The sequence below is a fragment of the Solanum verrucosum genome, unplaced genomic scaffold (assembly GCF_900185275.1).
Source record: "Solanum verrucosum unplaced genomic scaffold, falcon-dt-bn FXZP01000060.1, whole genome shotgun sequence".
NCBI lineage: Eukaryota > Viridiplantae > Streptophyta > Magnoliopsida > Solanales > Solanaceae > Solanum > Solanum verrucosum.
Genome location: NW_026020129.1, coordinates 10991832 through 11015438, shown reverse-complemented (window position 1 = coordinate 11015438; position 23607 = coordinate 10991832). Strand labels below are relative to the sequence as shown.

Sequence of the window (23607 nt, the reverse complement as noted above, 5' to 3'; positions counted from 1 at the left end):
ATATACCCTCTATAAGTACTCGATTAAATATCGAACTGTTTTTAGTCAAGGGTATTTATGAAATTTCTTTATTTTACTATTGTGTAGAAGAGTCTCGAAGCAGGTGCCTCTCCGTCGGCGTGTCTACTTCTAACCGAGGGTATATATAAGATCTCAACACTTCTTACTACTATCTAGAAGAAAGTCTAGATACAACTATCTTTTTACCGATGTGTCTACTTCTATCCGGGGGTATTTATGAAATTTCTATTTTACTACTGTCTATAAGAGTTTAGAAGTAGGCTCCGACATGTCTACTTCTAGCCGAGGGTATATATGAAATTTCAATACTTCTTACTATTATTTAGAAGAGTCTAGAAGCAGTCACCTCTTTGCCGGTGTGTCTACTTCTATCCGAGGAGTATTTATAAAAAAAATTTACTTCTTACTACTTACTGTCTAGAAGAATCTAGAAGCAAAAACCTATTTATCTATGTGTCTACTAGCCGAGGGGCATTTATGAAAATTCTATACTTTTTATTACTATCTAGGAGAGTCTAGAAGCAGGCGCCTCTGCGTTGAAGTGTCAGCTTCTAGCCGGGGGTATTTATAAAATTTGTATACTTTACTTCCATCTAGAAGAGTCTAGAAGCAAGAGCCTCTTTGTTGACGTGTTTGCTTCTAGCCAAGAGATATTTATGTAATTTCTATACTTTTTCCGAAGAGGTGCTTGCTTTTAGAAGCATGTAGGTTTTCGTTGACATTGCTGCTTCTAGTCGAGGGTATTTATGAAATTTCTACACTATTTACTTTTGTATAGAAAAGTTAGAAGTAACTGCGTCTTGTCAACGTGTCTATTTCTTGCCGAAGGGTATTTATGAAATTTCTATAATTTCTCCAATGAGGTGCTTGTGCTTCTAGAATTGATTGCTCTTCATCGACGTGTTTGCTTCTAGTCAAGGGTATTAATGAAATTTCTACTTTACTACTCTCTAGAAAAGTTTGACCCATCTTCGCCGACATGTCTACTTCTAACCAATGAGTACTTATGATTTTTTTATATTTTCATTGAAGAAGTGTCTACGTGTAAACCCTTCTATATAGTAGTAGCACTTACTCTTTTTTAATTTGTTTATATTGTTCTTTTAGTCTTTTGAAAATTACACAAAAAAAATAATATAAATTTAAGGAAAATCTACTTATTATTTGGATTATAATTCATGAATAACAAAAAAAATAATCATGAACAACATGAAAAAATGTAAACAAGTTGAATTAGATATGTTTATAAATCTCCAAGTTTAGTTTGGTTCTAAAGCGAGCTCAAGTTCGATTGAATTTTTAGGAGTTTAGATTTCATCTTATTCGTAAATTTAATGATATCAAATTTAACTAGAATTTTCTCGAGCTTTTTCCGCTAATAGCTTATGCAATAGTCGACCTTATAAAGCTCGCTAAACTTTGTTTTCCTCTCCTTTTACGTATTAAGTAGAAAATAATTGCTCTCGTTCTACAAGCAACTTGTTTCAAGCTTTGAAAATTAGTCAAGAAGCGAGACATTAATACTTTTAGAGACATTGGAGCGTCTAATATAATTGACCTTCTCTCTTCATATGTGAAACTTCAAAGCATATATTAGATACACATAATAGTAAAAATTAGCATAGAGATGGAGCAAATGTTGCTTTAAGAGTCATTAACAATTGAATTTAGGTGAATTTAACCTCATAAGAAATTAGTAAAACTAACTACAAAGACAAACTTCATAAAAAATGTCGTTAACTAATTTGTAATTATAATTCCATCTACGAGTCACGATTCTTTATTTCTTTCAAACCACGTAAAAAAAATTGAGGAGTTATCAAAAATAATTTGTCTACCTCACAAAGATATAAATAAGGCATGTACCCACCATTTTCAGACGCCGCTTGCGTATGTTATTGTTATAAGTCATGATTCTCAACGAGTACATCCTACAAGTGTTCAATGTACGACACTATTTATTTATATAAGTAAATGTAAGATGTGAAATCTACGAGTATCTATAATATTATATTTTAATAATTGAATTTACTGTCAAATATTTAATGAATCGTATAGAGAAAAAAATTCATTTCGTCCGGATTTTGGCTATTGATAGGAACAATTTATGCCCAAATTTATGCAGATTCAATGTTTACACTTAGATTAATTAACACATGATATACAACTTTTGTCAATACTTTTTTTTTTTATCTCTAATTGTGTTTAATCATATATATTAAACATTTTTAAAAATGCACACTTTTATTTAATTAACTATATCTTCTACAAGACCCCTCTCACATGTGTGGTCCTGACTTTTAGAAATTCCTTTTGATAACAGGTAGCAACATAGCACGAACCTAATACCTTTATCTACTCTGATCATCATGTTAAAGCATATAATCATCTCTTCTAAAAGCTTAAACTAATAAAGAAAACACAACATATTCAATGTAATTCTACAAATAAATATAAAAATTGTGATGTACCTTTAACGCGATCCCTCACGTGTGGTCCTGATTCTTTTACAAGTATGGTGTAAACATAAGTGCAAGTAAATCTTTTTCCAAGGAAGATAGACAAAAGTTAAAAAGATAATGTACTATCTCAAACTGTAACACCATTCATGTGTTTCATTTGTCAATTGAAGATATCAAAACAAAAACAGATTGGTGGTCAGAATTTAAAAGGACAAGTTACAGTTTCCCATTTCTACAAAACACTACTTCTTCTCTTCTCATCCTCCACCATCATCTTTCCCAAATCCAAGTTCTTGAAAAAATCAAAACCATGGCTTCTGCTTCTTCCTTTCAACTCTCAAGCCTTCAAATTCAAACCCCACCTCTTAAAAAATCAAACTTTCTTGGTCAATCTGTCAATCTCAACCTCAGTAGTAGTGTTCATACCAAATCAACTATGAAATCATCTTCAAACTCAGTTACACCAATAGCAAAATTCAATCTTTATGAGATTCTTGGAGGTAGAGGTCTCTGTAATGGAGAAGAGGGTATAGAGAAAGAGCTAAAAAAGTCGATTTCCGAAGAACAAAAGGCAGCAGGATCAGCAGCAGCAGCTAGTGACGATAATAATCAAGAAAACAAGGAGACTGGGGAGATACCGGAGGACGGATTTGAGAAAGAAATGATGGGGTTTACTGGCGGATTTCCGGGAGGTGAAAAGGGTCTAAAGAAATTCATAGAGAAAAATCCACCACCACCCAAGAAAACAGAATCAAGTATGGTTTCTGGTTTTAATCAAAGTCTTGTGAAGAAACCAAAACCACCTGAATTACCACTTTTGTTACCTGGGATGATTGCTATTGTCAAGAATTCTAATAATCCATATTATATGTATTGTGGGATTGTGCAGAGGATTACTGATGGGAAAGCTGCTGTGCTTTTTGAAGGTGGGAATTGGGATAGGTTGATATCTTTCAGGCTCGAAGAACTCGAACGTAGAGAAAAAGGACCACCAATGGTGAATCTGAAGTCTGTGATACTTGAGAAGATGGTAGAAAACAGCTCTGAAGCTTGAATTGCTTCACTTTTTATTGAGTAGATTGTTTGTTCTTTTGTCTTTTGGGTTGTTGTACATACAAGCTGTAAGTTTTGTAATGGCAATGGCATAATAAGATATGCAGAATGCTTTTGTGCGGGAAGAATCTGTTCCGACTGAGAAGTTCAACTCTCGAAAGAACTCTTAACAAAAACAACAAAAAAAATAAGAATCAGATAATTCAGATTGGTAGAGGGGTGGGTTCATTGTCCAGAGAGTTTCAAACAACGTACAGATTGTTTAGTCAAGTATTCAATATGATTGCACAAGATCTAGCTTCGTTCAAGTAATGGATCCTAGCCAATTGTAATGTTCTTCTGATCAATTCACAGATCATTAGATTCCATTAGCAATGAGGATCTCAAATATCACACTTGATCAAAAGAGATTCAACAACGAAAAGAAAGTCTAGCAGAAGTAATGACATACAGTATTTAACAGTGTGTAATAAAACAATTCTTAGTTTTCACAAGCATAAGGAAACTCTGACGCCACATATGGACCATATGATATGGTGGATTTTAGACTCCATCCAATTTGACAGCAGGTCGATATCGATGTAGATAAGTTCAATAATGCTAGCTAGCCTGAGAGAGAGTATACAATTGGTGCAAACTGCAAGATCTTGATAGATTCTCAAACAGATGGACCAAACTTTTTTCATGCATAGTCTGCAAATGTTTACATTCAGTATCAAAGGGTTCAAATTCAATAATGCTTAACAATGGAATGGGGTAGTAAGCCAATCCACACATTAACCTCCACTGTCTAATGATCATTAATTAAAGACGTCATTTGCAAAATACACTTATAATTCCAGAAAACTGTGTCAGTTACACCATACATGCAAAAGAAATCACCCAAATGTAAGCCAGATGTCGAAAACTATGTCCTCTGTCTGCACATCTTCGCGTCAAAATTAGTTGCAGCCACCCAACTGTAAAAGTGGAAAAATATTTTAAGGGCGGTTATTGGCAGATTTGCATAGAACTATCTCTAGAAAAAATTGTTTGGCTTGAACTTTATCAAATATGGCATCGTGAATCTTTGTGTTCCCAGGTCAGTATCTATATGTTTGTGTTTACATCTTACATGCAGATTGCACAATGTGAAAGGATGGAAATGAAAATTATATAATTAACACAGTAAGGCATGGACATATTGATTGAGGCCCTGTACATTCTTTCACTGCTCTTCCAATTACGAATTTGCTTTTGTTTAGACAGTATCTCAATTAGACTAAGAGAGAAAGATTGTGTTGACTGTTGCCCATACAAAGAACCTTTAGATGAAACCCTTTAATTTCAGTAGCTCCTATCTATGTAATCCCACAAGTGGGGTCTAGGGAGGGTAGCGTGTACACAAACCTTACCCCTACCTTAGAGAGGTTGTTTCCGATAGACCCATGGCTCAAAACAGATGAAAAAGCCGACAATAACAACAAGAAAATACAATAATCAGAGCTAAAGAATTATCCAATAGAAATAGAAATCTAAGAATGCGAAAATACAAGACTAATACTAATACTCCATGAATGGGAAAGCAAAGCACTCAACAATATAAAGAAATATATGATATAGCCCACACTATATAAAGAAATATATAGGGTATTCCTTATAATAAAGTTCGAGTTCACTTGGCACAAAACAGAAGAAAACAACAACCTTAATGATTTATAACTAGATTATCTTATTAAAGGTTCCTATATTCACTAAGACTTTCCCAAGTAAATGATAAGCTTTTTTCTTCTTTTTTTTTGTTCCTACCATGTGAAGTGCTGACTAGTTAATACTCCCTCCATTTCAATTATGTGACATAGTATAAGAAAGAAAGAAAGACTTTGAAGCTTGTGATGTAAAAAATGCATGAGACTTCATAGAAATACAAGTATGTACTGAGGGTAAAACAAAAAATTTGAAGTTAAATTATTCCCAAATTCAGAAAGGTGTCATACTTTTTGGAATGGACTAGTAAGGAAATAGTGTACGTAAGGGAGCAGTTTATACATACCAAAATGGACTCAATTTCCTCCTGAGACACCGGTGTTCTTTTAGGTTGGTCAGAAGCCTTCCCTGCAACAGACATGCTAGATGGGGATCTTGAGAAGAATGTTTGAGGAACATTATCAGTTGCGGAAGTTTTCATATGTTGTGAGTTCTGCTGCGTGGAACCTGCAGAGCAAGAAACTTCTGAATAAAGAATATGGAAAATCTGCAAACAATCAATCACGCTATAAGCTAAGCGCAAGTAGTAAATCATAGAATTGCATGCCAGACAGGACTCCATGTTAAACAAGCAAGATCCTCTATCAGCACCTGCTCCAACTCCAGCCTCCCACCTTTTCTGTTTACTGACTGAATTTCAAAAGAAGATGTCCTAGAACATAATAACGACCCTAGGCATCACACACTCAGAAGAATAGGAATACGATAGGGATAAATCCAAGGAATTGGAATAGTAAGATATTAACTTGCTGCATCAAGAAGGTTAGAGATTAGAAGCTATTGTTTATGCATCTAGTTGCACCATAGACTTCTAAACTAGAAACTTTTGCGTATGCACTTTGATCTTGATGCAAAAGGAAACCAGTGCCTGATTGAGGTGAATGGGATGGAACATGCATTTTGGATTGAATTTTTTTCACTTGAGCAAGTCATGTTTGTTGCTTAAGAGGAGCAATCTTTGAAATGTTAATATAGAAGTGATTTCAAAATAAATATTTTATCGATATAGGATACTCATATTGATAAAATGATTTTAACCATTTATTGCAAATTGTAAAAACGGGGATTTTACCCTCATTATAAACACCTTTCTTCCTTTTCTTCCTTGGTCAGAACATCCTACATTCTAAGAAGGTTGAGAGAGTTTGAGACTGGGAGTTAACAATCTTTACTAGTACCTATCAACTAATTGAAAAGAACTTAAGATATCTTCTCAGAATAGTTCAATTTCTAAATGAATTAAGCAAGCAAACACAATTACTCAAAACTTCTACTATTTTCAATCAGACAATCTCAAGCTTTTTCCTAAATGCAGACATTTACCATGACGAACAAATATAGTAAAAGCCGAAAAAGGAAGATGTGGACCATGCCCCTCTCCCCATATCGAACCACCTTGTCAATAGCTTCTTCACATAAAGACAAATTGATGGGCACAGAACACTTCAGTAAGATTAAAAAAATAACATAAATCTATTAGTACTGTTCCTCAAATAGGGCAGAGCCACCTATGGGAAGGGAAAGCGCTGCTAATGTGGCTACTAAGCTTATTCTTTGGGAATCTCTTACTAAGATGAGAAATACACCGATAAAGCTGCTAGTACCAGGTCAACTCATATTGGCCAAAGTGGAAGAGAAGAAAATGGTATATCCGTTCCCAATAATCTTTATGAAAAGACTACCATGATTTTCAAATCTATTTTCGAAAATGCTTTCCTTGAGACAAGAGTCTATCGTGAACAACCTCTCTATCTCACACAAGGTAGGGGTAAGGTTTGCATACACCCCACCCTCCCCAAACCCCACTTGTGAGATCACACTAGACATGTTGCTATTGTAAAAACCTTCCATGATTTCCAAACGAACCGAGGGAGAGTCGAGGCATGAAAATCTTATCTATGATATGTTTATTTCCGAGTACTTATCATCCGTTGCGTATTCAATTGAATCCCCTTCACATAAGAGAACTTAGGGGTAAAGGGTGTTCAAAAATTACTTGAAATCATAAGTTAAAATCTCAAGTGTGTCCTCATATATTCTTCAAATCCCTTGCCCAAATTTCTGACTCCGCCACTGGCAACCCAAACTAGTTGAAGTCGGCTATCTGAATCCTCTATATAAACCCTGCTCCATTTAGACATGCTTCACCCCATTCTTTCTCCTTAACAATAAACCAGTAGTTCTATAACAGTAAATCAGAATCAATCTAGCTGGTATCAGCTACAATATGGATTCTTTATATCCATTTAGCTCAATTTGGACCTATTTCTTTCCAAGACTTCATCTTTACAACAAATTAGTGCTTTCTAACACTATATCTCACAACTATAAACAAAAAAATACGCGAAAAAAAAGCATATTTCAAGAAGATCAAACAAGTCAATAAATACATAGATAAAAAGAAAATTAGGAACACCCAGAAGGAGAAAAAACAAACAGGGAATACCAGAAGAAATTTTTGAGTGTCGTTGAGGAAATTTGATGCGTGGGATTCTCTTCATGATATGTGCTGCTGCTCCAGCCATTGTTTCGTCTCCAAAAACTGGAAAAAAAGGTCTAAAAATTGGGTCTTTGTGAAGAACAAAAACTTCAAAGAACAAAATAGGGAAATATATTATCAATATCAACTTAAGTAAAACAAAATAAGGATATGTACCCATTGAATATATTCTACTATATTATAAAAGAGAGTTTAGTTTCAAGTATAATATATAATATTTAAAATTGGGACTTTCTTGAATATTATATATTATATTTATTATATAGTATAACTTGGGCATAAACTTTCTTTTAAAATAATATAGAATATATATATATATATATATATATATATATATATATATATATATATATATATATATGTATATATATATATATATGTATATATATCACAAATGGAAAAGTCTCAATCAAGAAAGCAACATATATCATTTACAAATGACTTAAAAAAACTTTAAAATATTTAAAAACTATATAATAAAATAGGTTGACTCTCAGAATTCTATCAGGCTCACATATATTATGATAGAAAAAATAACACATATCATTTTAATATTACCAAAAAAGTATTATAAATAATAATAAATAACAACTTAAAATATCTTAAAGACATTTTAAAAGGGTTAATTTTGTAATTTTATCCATATCACATAAATTAGGACAAAGTGACCAGTAATGTACATTATTTCAAAGTTACATAAAAATATTATAAATCACAATAATTAATAATGTCACGCCCCAAACTCAAAGGGCGCAACTGACTCCTAAAGCCAAAACTCAGGCCCGAGCCGACCCTGCTGAACCATTTGCTATTAGCGCATGGCAGTCACATGCAATTAAGAAAACAAACAAGTATATCTCGGCTTAAAACTAAGCCCTCGGCCGGCAAGGCCCCTGTCAACAGATCTACAAAAGAACCAACTACTCCCAAGAGTTCATATAAAGAAATATCCAACTAGCACATAAGTCCTGATTGGGCCGTCGAGGCCACCATGATATCTATACCAAAACTAAAAATAGGTAAATATCAGTACAATACATCAAACAGCTCACAAGCTTCAGCAAACCAACAACATAGGCCAGCATGGCCATAACGTAGCTATAAACCCCACACACTAGTCTGCAAGCCTCTAAGAGTAGTAAAGATTGGTAGGACAGGGCCCCAGCCTACCCATGAGAATATATACAACAAAAGTTAACAAACCTCCCAACTCTGGCAGCTCCGGAGGAAAGGGGCTGACCAACCGGATAAAAGTCAATCCTGCTGATAACGAGGTCTACTCGGTCGTCTGTCAGGACCTGCATGCATGAATGCAGCGCCCCAAGGCAATGGGGCGTCAATACAAAATAATGTACAGAGTATGAAAGGCAATAGACTATGATGAGGTATCCTGATATACTGGAATAATCTGATAAATAAATTAAGGATAAGATAATTATACTGACCTGCTTCTAAATCTAAATTTATCAAAAATAATAAAACAACAACCTAACCAAGCCCCCATAAGCTCGGTAGGTACAAACAGCACACAAGACCACCTACTCAGGCCCCCATAAGCCCGGAAGGTGCCAATCAGCCTGTATACCCCTGTCGGTAGTCTCCTAGCCCCGCAGGCAGTCACATAGCCCTCTTAGGCATCAACATAGCTTATAGACATCTCATAGCCCTCTTAGGCAACAACATGGCTATGTAGGGAGTACATAACCTTCTTAGGCTTCAATATATATCCTTGTAGGCAACTCATAACCCTTCTAGGCATCAATATAGCCCCGTAGGCAACTCATAACCCTTCTAGGCATCAATATAGCCCCGTAGGCAACTCATAGCCCTTCTAGGCATCAATATAGCCCCGTAGGCAACTCATAGCCCTTTTAGGCATCCATACAGCCCTGTAGGCAGAATATAACCATGCTAGGCATAGATCACATTCCTGCAGTTAACAACAATAGCCCAAAGGCAACAATAACAATCCAACAGCTAAAAGTGAGCAATTTAGTTATAGGCAACTTATACAATTAGCCTCTAAGTCGTGTCCAACATACGAATGTTACTACTGAATAAGAATCCCGATAAGAGAGGATTATACGCACTAGAGCAACCAATAATCAACAATGATGGCCACAAGTATAACAACGATAACATCTCAATTACATTGCTCCTAAGCTTTAAGGAACATGCCATAGGAAGAGAATAGCCTTAACATACCTTTTTCGCTAAATTCACGTCGCCTAAAGACTTTAACTCGTAACTCCCTCGATACTACAACAAGGTAGGACCGTAATCAACACATAAAATAAAAGATACCATGACAATACAATAAAAGATATGTGTTTCCGTCGCAAATTGCTATTTGGTGCTTATAAAAGCTAGAGTCGATGAAAGAAGGGTCTTACCTCGATCTTAGCTTCGTAATTCACCTCAAAACCTTTAAATATATTCAAACCCCTGCTGTCCCAACATTAAAATGTGATATGCTACGCAATCGATAAAACAAATTATACCACGATGATGAGCCCAACGCGTAGAACAACTTTCGTCAAGAACTTACGTCGAGAAAATCGATATTTTACTTGATCTTAAAAATGGGTTTCTATGTTTTCTCTGTATAATTAGCTTAAAAATGAAGAAAAAACGCGAAGAAGAAGATATATACACTTTCCACCGACCTAGGGCCCCACCTCACGCGCCTGCTTGCGCAGTCCCATGAAAATGCGAATATCTCTCTATTCTGAAGTCGTATGAATGAACGGTTTGATGCGTTGGAAACTAGACTCGTAGACCTTCGATTCAATAGTTTGTGGGCCCCATAACTCTTTATAGATTGGGAGAAAACCTCCAAGACATTTGACCCAAATTTCAGAGAAATCTTTAAGAAGGAAATTACGATAACTTCTGCCAACTTTTATTTTGCCACTTACCTAACTTGAGATGCAACACCTGAACACTTAAAATAGGACATACCACATCATTCTTAATTTATTACTCACCCTCCTTGTCTTTCCACGAATATACGAGTTAATTTAGACGTTTTGAAAAGTCGGGGTGTTACAAATAACTTCAAACATTTTTTTTAAAAAAAATGAAAATTTGGATGATTCTCCAAATTTCATTTGTATCACATAAATTGAGACAACAAAAATAACATATATTGGGTCCATTTTAATTTTATTTTTTTAATTTTTTTATATTTAAAAATTGTGTAAAAATACTATAAATCATGATAATTGACAACATAAAATATGTTTTGAAAAAAAATACAAAAAATTCCACTGATTCTTGAAGTGAATCTATAGTAAAAATACTATAAATCATGATAATTGACAACATAAAATATTTCAAAAATGTTGTATGTGGTAGTCTTATTATACCTTAAATAGCATCAAAGAAAGTAAAAGTTTGTGATAAAAAAACTTACTTTTTTATCCACGCAAACAATCGCTTCAAAAACTCGATTATTAGCCCCAAAACATACAATTTATATTATTGGGCCCGTGCATAGCACGATATGTATATATATATATATATCTCACAAATGGAAAAGTATCAACCAACAAAGCAACATATATCATTTACAATTGACTTAAAAGCATTAAAAATTACAATAATTATCAATTTAAAATATTTAAAAGCTATATAATAACATATGTTGACTCTCAGAATTCTATCAAGCTCACATATATTGGGACAGAAAAAATAACACATATCATTTTAATATTACCAAAAAAGTATTATAAATAATAATAATTAACAACTTAAAATATCTTAAAGACATTTTAAAAGGGTTAATTTTGTAATTTTATCCATATCACATAAATTAAAACAAAGTGACCAGTAATGTACATTATTTCAAAGTTACATAAAAATATTATAAATCACAATAATTAATAACTTCAAACATTTAAAAAAAAAATGAAAATTTGGATGATTCTCCAAATTTCATTTGTGTCACATAAATTGAGACAACAAAAATAACATATATTGGGTCCATTTTAATTTAATTTAATTTTTGTATATTTAAAAATTGCGTAAAAATACTATAAATCATGATAATTGACAACATAAAATATGTTTTGAAAAAAAATACAAAAAAATCCACTGATTCTTGAAGTGAATCTATCGTAAAAATACTATAAATCATGATAATTGACAACATAAAATATTTCAAAAATGTTATATGTGGGTAGTCTTATTATGCCATAAATAGCGTCAAAGAAAGTACAGGTTTGTGATAAAAAAGCTTATTCCTTTATCCACGCAAACAATCGCTTCAAAAACTCGGTTATTAGCCCCAAAATATATCATTTATATTATTGGGCCCGTGCATAGCACGGGCAACATTATCTAGTTATATTATAAAAAGTTAGAAACTTGAAAAGTTGAATTTTCAAAATTGTAATTTTTGAATTATTACTCTATTTTAAAATTGTAATTGCACTAAATTAAATCACTTGAGCATAGGGTCTTTAAGAAATCGTGGTTCTACCTACACGAGATAATGGTTAAGTCTACCTATAATCTGTTTTTTTTATTGAAACTTACATAAATTTCACTAGTTTAAGAGCTTGCTTAAATACACTCTATTTTGCAATATTACGTATGTTACCAGATTTTGATGCATCCAGATACGTCTCTCTCTCTCTCTCTCTCTATATATATATATATATATATATATATATATATATAGTCAAAATTAGGTGTAATTTATTTTAGATATATTGTATCTATGTGAATTCACATGTATTTGGGATACATAACAACCCTCGCTCATCACCTAGATACGTGCGAATAATACCACATATTCACATGTATATGGGATACATAACAACCCTCGCTCATCACCTAGATACGTGCGAATAATACCACATATTCACATGTATTTGGGATACATAACAAATCTCACTCCCTATTTGGCTCGCCTCCCTCCCTAATTCACTGGCCTCTCTCCATAATTTAGTGTATCTAGTAGCAAAAATACATGTATCTACGTGTATCTTCCTCGATTATGGTATGAAAACCTTAATTAACGATAAGACAAGTAATATTTTGAAAGTGCTAGTAATAATAATAATAATATACATATTTTTTTAATTAATAATATATATATATAGTGAAATATATCTAATTATGTAATTTCTCCTTTCTTATTTTCCATTAGACTCACCAGACAACCCGATCTGGCCCACCTCGTTCAAGTCTCACGGGCCAACATACTTACCTGAACCAGGTTAAAAAGGCTTATTCTTAAAAGGCCCACACATGGAGAGAATTAGAGAAATAGGCCCCTACACATAGTCCTAAATTAAAGCAAAGCCCAATAAGGATTTGGGTTGGGCCGAAGAAGGTGGAAATGTGAGGATATATTTCACAAATAGCCATATCAGAGGGATATTTATAAAATAGTCATTATTATAGAATTTCAATTTTCACAATCAAGAAACTTGTGCAAAAATAGACTTTTTAAGTTGTGACGAACGAGTCAAAAGTTCAATTATTCACAAGTTTTTTTTCGAATGCCTAAAAAGAGAAAGAAGTGCTTATCGTTCTTTATCGTATTTCCAATTTATTCCATGAATAATCAAATAAGTGTGACAAAATTGAAGTTATTCATTCGTTTACTTGGTCATAGAGAAAAGAAAGACCCTTTTGTTTTTGTTCGATAGAAAAAGACTCTTGATAAGTTTTGGAGACTAACAATGATGTGATTGAAGTACAATAATTAACTGTAGGAAAAGACCCTTTTGTTTTTGTTATTTTATGTATTTTGATTTTTTTTAATAAAAAATTGCTTTGAGCTATTTCTGTTACGATTTTTTTTTCTTGAGTCGAGATTCTATCGAAAATAACTTCTCTACTTTGAGGTAGAAGTACGATCTGCATACATTCTATCCTCCACGCATCCCAATTTATGGGACTACACTAGATATATGTTATTGTTAATAAAGCTAGACTTAATTTAAAATAGTGACTGCTCAATATTTTAATTAATATAAAGAACTAATATTTCAATATTTTAGATTCTAAATTTCCCCCCGAACTAATATCTTGTTTAGTTTCTGAATTCATAATTCAACATATATACATAAATAATAGTGTTTTTAATAAATATACAGAATTTAAGCGAAAGTTAATGAATTTGTCTGAGCCAACTCGTACCTAATCCCGTACATAAACAAGATTTTGAAGATACTATTATTCAATGTAAAATATGAGTATTAGTGGATTACTTGACCGATTGATATAATAATAATAATGATTAATAGTAACATTAATAAAACAATGCAAAAACACGTATTAGAATTATGTATTCGAATCAATGATTAAGAAGCATGTTACTTTTCAATCTGTCTAGAAGTAGTCTAATTTAATTATGAGGCAATGGAAACACAATCTTGCTTAATAAACTAATTACAACTATCTATTTCAGCAAAGATCCAACTTTTAATATTATTACTAGAAATCAGTAAATTTTCAATAGACCGCCCTATTAAAAAATCCATCATAATTTAATAGCATTTCTGATAGATTTTTTTTTATTGGAGATTCCAATTTTTCAATGGATTATTTCTTATAGACACGTCCAATGAAAATTGATTAATTTCTAGTAGTTTACTTTATAAATTAAAAAAAAATCACGTCTAATTAACTACTTAGTTATATATATAAAACCAATTTTATCAGGTTCCTTACCACATTTTTTTGAATCGTCATAGGTGCTTTTCTCCTACTATATATTCAAGATTCTTTATTTTGGGAGCGTATATGATATATGTGCTCCAAGAGGGAAAAAGATGGAATAGAAGAACGATTTCGAGCATTTGGTGATCTTAATTAGATGTGTTGATATTAATGATGACTCATTATTTCGATGAATTATTTCTTCAAAATACTACGAAAGACACAATCTTTTCTGATCAAAAGAATTTCAATTGAAAAATAAACAAATTAAATTAAAGTCTCTCTCATGTCTTTTTTTTATCATTAAACAAATTAAATTATTTCTTGATTGTGACAGTGAGACTATGCATATATTGCCCCAAATTATAATCCAATATAATTGACTCCTTCAAACCTTAATTCATCTATTTAAACACTTAATTCATTAGATCTTTTTCTTCATCCTCCTTCAACTTTAATTTCCTCTACCTTTCTCCTTATACAATATATTAAAAATATTAGTGAAAAATAATTATGGGATTTGCTAATTTTTTCCTAAAGGGAAAAAAAAGCAACTCCAAAAAAACCAATAAAGTTGAAAGTAGTAATACTAACACTACTACTTATGTTTGTAGAGATGAGTTAGATAAGAAGAAGCCAAAAATCAAGAAACAAGTGAAATTTGATTTGGAACCTAAATACCAACATCAAGTACAAGAAGAAGAAATTAGTAATGATGAAGAACCAAAGAAATGTATAACGGAAGGTGTTGCTGATCATGATAATGTGATCAATAATCGCGGAGTTAAAGTGAAAATACTGATGAGAAAAGAAGATGCTGCAAGACTTTTGTTGAAGTGTAGTGAAGGAGGAGTACTTGAATTTATGGATGTGGCTCATGAACTTGTTTCTTCTAGTAATGTTAGGGTTATTTCTTCTCCTATTCATAATAGTTGTAATTATGGTTCCCTCAAGGCTATTCCTGAATAATGTTAGTGCCTTTGAGGGTGTAATAATATTATTTTTGGTTTATATACTATAATATATTTTGTTAGATTTTTGAGTTTCATGTTTAATTACTTTGAAAAACTTAGAGTTGTTATAGTCTAATAATAATACTCAAGTGTTGCATGATTCAAGTATTTACCTAAAACCTTCTTCTCATCTTTGCATTAAGTGATTGAAAATAGTTGACAAGTAATTTTTTGGCGCTAAAATAAATTTTATAATTAAAAAATAGTTATATGTTTCGATTGAAGTGTTGAAATAAATAATAAAGTGATGATATGTTTGGTGAAAGAATGTTGATAAGCATATTTTTTTGAATGACCAATATGTCATTGAAATTATTTTCCAAAATTTATAAATTGAAAGGTATTTGTACAAGGAGAAGAACAAACATCGAAAACGGATAGGAGATTGATGTTTAAATCAAGAGTGCTTATAATTATAAAAAGCAATAAGTTGAGAATGATTAACTTATAGCTTTTAACTGATTTTTTTTTTTTTTAATTTATAAGCACCGGCATAGACATTCACCAAAGTCCAAACACATAAATAAGTTAAAAGTAGTTACAAATTACTATCATGGATGTGATTACACTCTGTTTGGATCATTGTTATTCATTATTTCGTAATGTATTGTATCGTAATGTACTGTATTGTATTGTATGATAGATATAATGTTTGGATAGACTGTATTGTTTGCTGATGTTTAGTAATATTTTTATTGTTTGTAATTTATAAATTTATTAAAATGACCTTAATTATTGTAGGGCGGGAGGTTTGAATGGGATTAAATAATATAGGGTAAAGGATAAAATAGTATTATGAATTATTACGTAAGGATATAATTAGAAAAATAAATTAAGTAATAATGGGAACACACCAAATCGGTTGTTCCATAAAATGAGGGTTTTCATTATTACGTAACAACGAAATTTAACAATACATTTTAAGTAACAATAAAAACAAACATTATATGTATGATAACAATACAATACATTACAATGGGTAACAATGATTCAAACATAGTGTAATTTAAAAATGACAACAAATAAAAAGACTATGTTCAAAGGCTTTGAAATACATGGTATGTAATCCTAGTTATACATGTATAACTTATATCACAGTCAACATTAGATGTAATAAAAAGACTCTCTTATAATAATTAGCACTAATAGTAGTATATATTACATGGGAAAAGGAGGTTAATTTAAGACAATCTTGGTCTAGAAGACTAGAACTTGACATATATATATAATTATATCATAGTCTAAATGTAAATTTTATGAAAAAACTCTTATAATAAAACCTAATACTACTACTACGTACTGCAATTCCACGTTCAATTCAAGGTTACATTGGAAAAAGAGGTTAATTTAATATAATCTTGATCTAGAACTTGACATTATTAAAAAATTACATATATAACTTATATCATAGTCTAAAATTAGAAACTCTCTTATAATAAAATCTAATAGTACGTACGTACTACAATTCCACGTTCAAGTTCACATGGGAAAAGTGGTTGCTTTAAAAGAATCTTGGTCTAGAACTAACATAAATAAAAAATAATATATAAACTTGTCTAAAAGACATATAATGACAAGATTATTGGTAGGTATATTCAACATAGAAAATATGAGTATTAGCACTTTAACTTGACCAGTTGATTAATAATAATAACATTAACAAAACCATACAAATAAAAACGCGTTTTACTAGAAATTTAGACTTACATTTTATTCAATATTAATGGAAGGGGAGTCGAAGAAACAATACAGTATTGTTCTTCATATCATTTATACGTTACAAATTCGATTTTAAAAATATTTATTACTATTTGCATTAGAATAGACTGATTATATTACATTTTTTTGAAGTGTGACTCTTAAATATGAGATATTTTATACATCGAACTGTCTTTTTAATCCAATTCATTAATATTAAGAAGCATGTCACTTTCAATTTCCCAAGACTTAGTCTAATGTTACTTACTACAATAGTAAATTAAAATAGTGTTAGAATAGACTATTGAGGACCTCTTTAGTCTTCCTCATGCCTCTGAACAAAATTATTTGCATCCGATATTTATATCAATCGATACTTCAATATTATTAATTCATCATAATTACGTCAGTAATTAAAATTATATTTTTTTATGATTAACATGATTTATACAAGTATATATAAATCAAGACAATATGTTATTTAGTGAATTGATGTAAATAATGAATAAATATTATAATTTTTTATTTGAAAATTTTGTCTTAGTTAATAATATTTTTTACGTACCTATTTTCACGAACACCAATTTATAACTCTAGTCAACAACAACATATCAATATAACGTAAACTTTACCATTAAAAATGTGTAAATTATTCTGCATATAAAAATTAAATCCAGAGAATATTAATGTTTGAGGAAAAAGTAATATGCTTGTAAAGTAGGAAGAAATTAATGCTACAAAATCTCTATGAGGACCACAATAGAAGAATTCATTTAAGGAGTCATCTACTTAGTTATTAGGAATCTTCATCATTTCTTCTTATTATATACATTAATTAAAATGATAATTATATATTTGATTGCTCGATCAAAAATATTTATATTTATTGATTAATATACATAATATACGTGTGCATTATATGCTTGTAGTTTTCATTTTATTTTGTGGACACCTGTTTACTATGTGGATTTTTCTTTATTTTGAACAAAAGTAAAAATAAATAATTTATAGCGAAAACCATCTATTAATACTGAATATGTTATTGTTATGATTAAATATTTCAATTATTTAAGTAAACAACAAGAATATTTTATTTTTTCACTGTCACAATCATGACTTATGTGGCTGCCCCAACTTACAATCCAATTGACTCTTTCAAAACTTAACTCATCTATTTAAACACTTAATTCATCATCTCTTTTTTTTCATCCTCTCTACAACAATATAGCCATAACCCCTTATTACTCCTCCTAAATCTCCATATAGTTCAATATTTTTTAAAAAATAATTAAATATGGGATTTGGGAGGTCTTTTCTTAAGGGAATTCACTTTGGTGAAAAAAGTAAATCAAGAAAAACCAAAATTGTTGAAAGTAGTAATATCACTACTACTACTTATGTATGTAGAGATGAGTTAGATAAAAAGAAGCCTAAAATCAAGAAACAAGTGAAATTTGATTTAGAACCAAAATATCATCCATCAAAAGAAGAAGAGGAAAACGAAAAGAATAATACTTTCGAGAAAAATACAATTACTCAAGAGGAGGAAACAAAAGTACAAGAAGGTGTTAATATTGCAAATTATGATGGGGTTATAAAAGTGAAAATTTTAATGAAAAAAGAAGACGCTGCGAGACTTCTGATAAAGTATAGAAATGGAGGGGCTCTTGAGTTTATGGATGTTGCTCAACAACTTGTACAAGTTCCTTCTAGTAGTGTTAAAGTTCTTTAATTTCTTCTCTTAGTCAATAGTTAGGGGTGGCAGTGGAGCGGGGCGAGAAGAATGTATAGTGAGTCAGTTTTACTGTTCATAATTTTCAACCCGCTTTGTTATTAAGAGCCCTTGAGGTTTTTTTTTCCCTATGATTATTCATGAATATTTTTTTACTCAAGCCTCTAGGAGGTATATATGCTTGAGTTTATTTTGTACCTAACTTTATGTAATAACATTGATTGATAATAAAATACTTTCTCCATTAATTTTTACTTGTCATAAACTATATATAAGTAAAGTTTAACTACGTATTCGTAAGAGTGATTGAGTTGGTAGCGATATAAAATATTGTGATGCTAATATCAATAGCTAGCTAGAACTCAGCCCCTAGCTAAAACTATACCTAAATTTATTTTATTATTGTTGAGTCGAGACTCGAGAGCCTATCAGAAACATCCTCTGTATCCTCACAAAGATAGGAATAAGGTCATACATCTTACCCTCTCATGACTCTAATCATAAAATTACATTAAAAAAGTGTTGTTATTTTAATATATAGAATGTGGAATAAACTACGTGTCGCTGGGTCAATGAGAAAGTTATTTCATTTTAACTTTGAAAAAGTCTTTTACTTATTTTTCTTGTTCATTCTTCTCCTTAATTGATTACTTAAACAATAATTAAATAGAAGTTTCAAATACTTCAATTTTTTCTTTAATTAAGAAACAAAATTATATTCTTGAGTTGTGACTGATCATGTCACTATAGTTTGCCCCTAATTTTACTCATTTTGACTCCTTCCACATATTAATTATTCATCACTTTTCTATTTAAACACTTGTTCAATTTATCTCTTCTAATTATCCTACTTTCTCTAATAAAAACCTTCATATTCCTACTTTTTTTTTCTATCTAGAAATATCCAAATGGTGATAACTATGGGATTTCCTAGTTCTTTACTAAAGGAAATATTTTTTGGTAGGAAAATCAACTCCAAAAATTATAGTAAGGTTGATAATACTACTAATTTTACTTATGTTAGTAGAGATGAGTTGGATAAGAAAAAGCCCAAAATCAAAAAACAAGTGAAATTTGATTTAGAACCTAAATGCCAACAAGAAGAAGAAACAAGTACCCTTTTGGAGTTGAACAAAAATAGTGGTACTTCTTTGGAGAAATATAAAGTTAGCGGTGGCGGTGATGATAATGATCATGCAAATAGTGACGGGGTTAAAGTGAAAATCTTGATGAGAAAAGAAGACGCTATAAGACTTCTGTTGAAGTGTAGAGAAGGAGGGGTACTCGAATTTAAGGATGTTGCCCAAGAGCTAGTTCAAATTCCTTCTAATTGTGTTAGGGTTATTTCTTCTCCTAGTTGCAATATTCATGAATCTCATGATTGTTCACTCAAGACTATACATGAAGAACGTTAGAGCCTTGTAGGGTTCAATTTCTCGATTCAATTATAATATATTTATAGCGTAAAAAAATTACACTATTTATGTTACATAGCATGTCCTAGTTATATAATAGGTTGTTTGTATTATTTTATGTGTTACAAATTTCACATATTATGTTAATATTTACCTTTTCAAGAACGAAGTATAATGGATATTAATGGCCAGCCTCATTAGTCGTAACGTCTTACGTAGTTTTAATTACTTTATTTGTTTTCTTATGATTTATTTCATAGTTGTATATATAAAACTTGGGCTTTGTATATGGGTTAGAGAATTTTGTATATGATTTATTTTTTACTCAAGCCTCTAGGAGGTATACTTGAGTTTATTTTGTACCTAACTTTATGTAATAACATTGATTGATAATTTTAGAATAAAGGATAAATAACTTGTTATATCATGTTAAATTTTGTTGATAACTTATAAAAATTATCACGATAATGTAAGTTAATTAAATCAAATAATTATTCTTGGACATACTAAAAACACCATCTCTTTTACCTCTTACTAGGATAGTCAGGTGAAGAGACAGATGTAACATTGCAACATTAAATTCATCTAAACTCTATATTTTTTATATGAAACAAAAATTTATTAAAATTACAACGAATAAAAGATGCGAAGTTCTGAAGAAATTAAATGTAGTAGAAGTGGGGTGAGAAGATAAATATAGAAAATAAATAAATAATAAAACTTCTACGTGACAAGTTTAATTTAGCTTTTGAATTCTTTTTGTCTCTTGGTTAAAATAAAGAGAAAAATAAAATTTTAATTAATGCAAGACATTTGTAAAAGTTGATAGTTTTTTGGCCTAGAAATGGTGTCAAGAATCTAACTTTGACTAATGGAATATAAGAAGAAGATAACTTATAAAGACAAAAAATTATTTTAATAAAGGTAACTTGGTATATTAAACAATGCATTATTGGTCTAATACTCAATCGAAAATTTTCTTTTCTAAAAAAATAAAATACTTTATTTTAATTCATGTAATGTATAATATTCTATTATAAGTTAATTCGAAAATAAGGATATCTTTTTATATTTAAAAATAATTTAATTTTCAGCTTATAATTTGACCTTTAATAAGATAATTTATCGTCATAAAAATACTAAGAATATCATGACAATCTGTCAAAATTTGTGGATAATTATAATTAGTTAACTTGATTATAATTAATTTATATGAATAATATATATCGTATAAAATGAAACAGAAGAAGTAAGAACTAATATTGTTCTCAAACGAACAAAAAAAGAAGAAGACGTGGAAACAAAATATAACACGCTTGGTTACATTAATTCTACGTTCATTTTTTCTCTTATTAGGACAAATTTTATTTGACATGTCGCAGAAGTAACGTTCCCCAGTCCAATGGCTACTAGCCTTGTGGTGTCTCCATCCCAACACCTCACGGTCGAGGCGATTTTTATTGACGGATTCAAAATTTAAATTTAACAAATTCAATATTTAACGTGTTTAGCACGAGACTCATTTTACTAGAGACGAATCGATATACAGTTTATAGTTTAGGGTATGAATTTGATAAAATCGAGTAATTTTGATCTAAATTTTATGTTAATCTTATGAAAAATCATTTAGTATATATAAATCATTAGTTAAAAATCAAGTAACACAAAAGAACCAACTCATGTACTCATAAACAAATATTGAATTTCCCTGCATAAAAGATTGTATTAGATTTAGATGAATCGCTCCAATGATCCCTACCTCCCCCACAAGATATAACTATAATTACATCTCAATTCTAAATAAGGTCGAAGACTTTTCTATGAACTTTCTGTATATTTAAATTCAAAAAGAAATAGAAAGAAAATTCTCATAACAGGCAAAAAGAAGAAATTTCTTTGATTAACAGTGCTATTGAGATATCATATGTCAATTCAAAAGTGTCAAAATCCAACTAGTAGACTTGTTTTAAGGTTCTTGGACTAGTTAATGACTAAAATTCGAGTGATAAGTTTGAAAAGAAAATTCAAACTTTATTAAATGTTGAAAGCTCTTAATAAAATACTTCCTCCATTAATTTTTACTTGTCATAAACAATATTCATAAGTAAAGTCTAACTACGTATTCGTAAGAGTGACTGAATTGGTGCAACAAGTGATATTCCATAAGGGAATTAGGCTAGAGATCGATTTCACTTATCAATATCTTCTCAATTCAACCCCCTGGGCTGAGCTTGCATAATGCAATTTACATATCGTATGTGATTTACAAGCTATTGCATAAAAACAGATTTACTTCGTGCGCTCGGGTCAAGAATAAAAGGTCCAATTACGTACTTGACGTGTTTTGATTAAAGATTATTTCCTAAACCAAAAGATTGCAAAGTTTTCAACTTTCTACTCATCAGTTACCTAAAAATTTAAAACCATATGTTTCGGCTAATAAAAGCAAAACATTACATTAACTTGAGCAATTAACTAACACTAATTAAGGGGTAATTTGGTTAGATTGTATCAACTAAAATATATAATTCCAACCAGTTGCGGAGCCAGGATTTTTAATAAGGGGGTTCAAAATTTGATAAAATAGACACAAGAAGTAGTCGAAGAGAGTTCAACATCTACTATCTATACCAAAAAAATTATTTTATCATATATAAATAATATAATTTTTCGCCACATGGACCCTAACTCTAGGTGGCTCCGCCACTGTGTCCCAACGTAGATCGAACTCCACAAAAGTAATATAATATTTGATTAGTGGCATAAAAAATACTACTAGTAATTTCGACATAATTAACTTATAGTGTTTGGTTGGTGTCTTGGCGATATAAAATTGTGGTGCCGATATTAATGATAACGTCATAGTTTTCACTAAGAAATTTTAAACATAAATTTTTTTTAACTAGTCTCAGAAGCCAAAAAGATTCATTATTTACTATAAATACATTAAACAATAATTTTAATCTTGTATATAAATGTAATTTTCTGACAAAAGAGATATGGATGACCCCTTTCACCTCTAGCTAGAACTAGGCCTCTAACTAATATTATACCCAAATTTATTTTATTATTGTTGAGTCGAGAGTCTATCAAAAACACTCTATATATCCTCATAAAGATTGAAATAAAATCATAAAGCTTACACTTTTCGCACTCAACTTGTAAAATCACGGTATTTTTTTTTTGTATATAGAATGTGGAATAAACTGCATGTAACATGTCGCTGGGTCAATGAGAAAGTTATTTCATTTTAACTTTGACTGATCATGTCACTATAATTTGCACCTAATTT

General features: G+C 30.7%; 2 protein-coding genes across 2 annotated transcripts; one reads left to right on the top strand and one right to left on the bottom strand.

The window, feature by feature from the left end:
* Nucleotides 1–2635: 2635 nt before the first annotated feature.
* On the top strand, nucleotides 2636–3629 carry LOC125826564 (NAD(P)H-quinone oxidoreductase subunit S, chloroplastic). The gene has a single exon (XM_049505914.1). It carries the CDS (start codon nucleotides 2794–2796, stop codon nucleotides 3535–3537), a length of 744 nt encoding a protein of 247 aa, XP_049361871.1. The 5' UTR covers nucleotides 2636–2793; the 3' UTR covers nucleotides 3538–3629.
* Nucleotides 3630–4156: 527 nt separating this feature from the next.
* LOC125826565 (uncharacterized) lies at nucleotides 4157–7893 on the bottom strand. The gene is made up of 3 exons (XM_049505915.1): nucleotides 7729–7893; nucleotides 5569–5729; nucleotides 4157–4495 (listed from the first exon to the last, which is right to left on the bottom strand). The coding sequence occupies exons 1-3, from the start codon at nucleotides 7805–7807 to the stop codon at nucleotides 4478–4480; spliced, it is 258 nt and encodes an 85-aa protein (XP_049361872.1). The 5' UTR covers nucleotides 7808–7893; the 3' UTR covers nucleotides 4157–4477.
* Between the last annotated feature and the right edge of the window lie 15714 nt (nucleotides 7894–23607).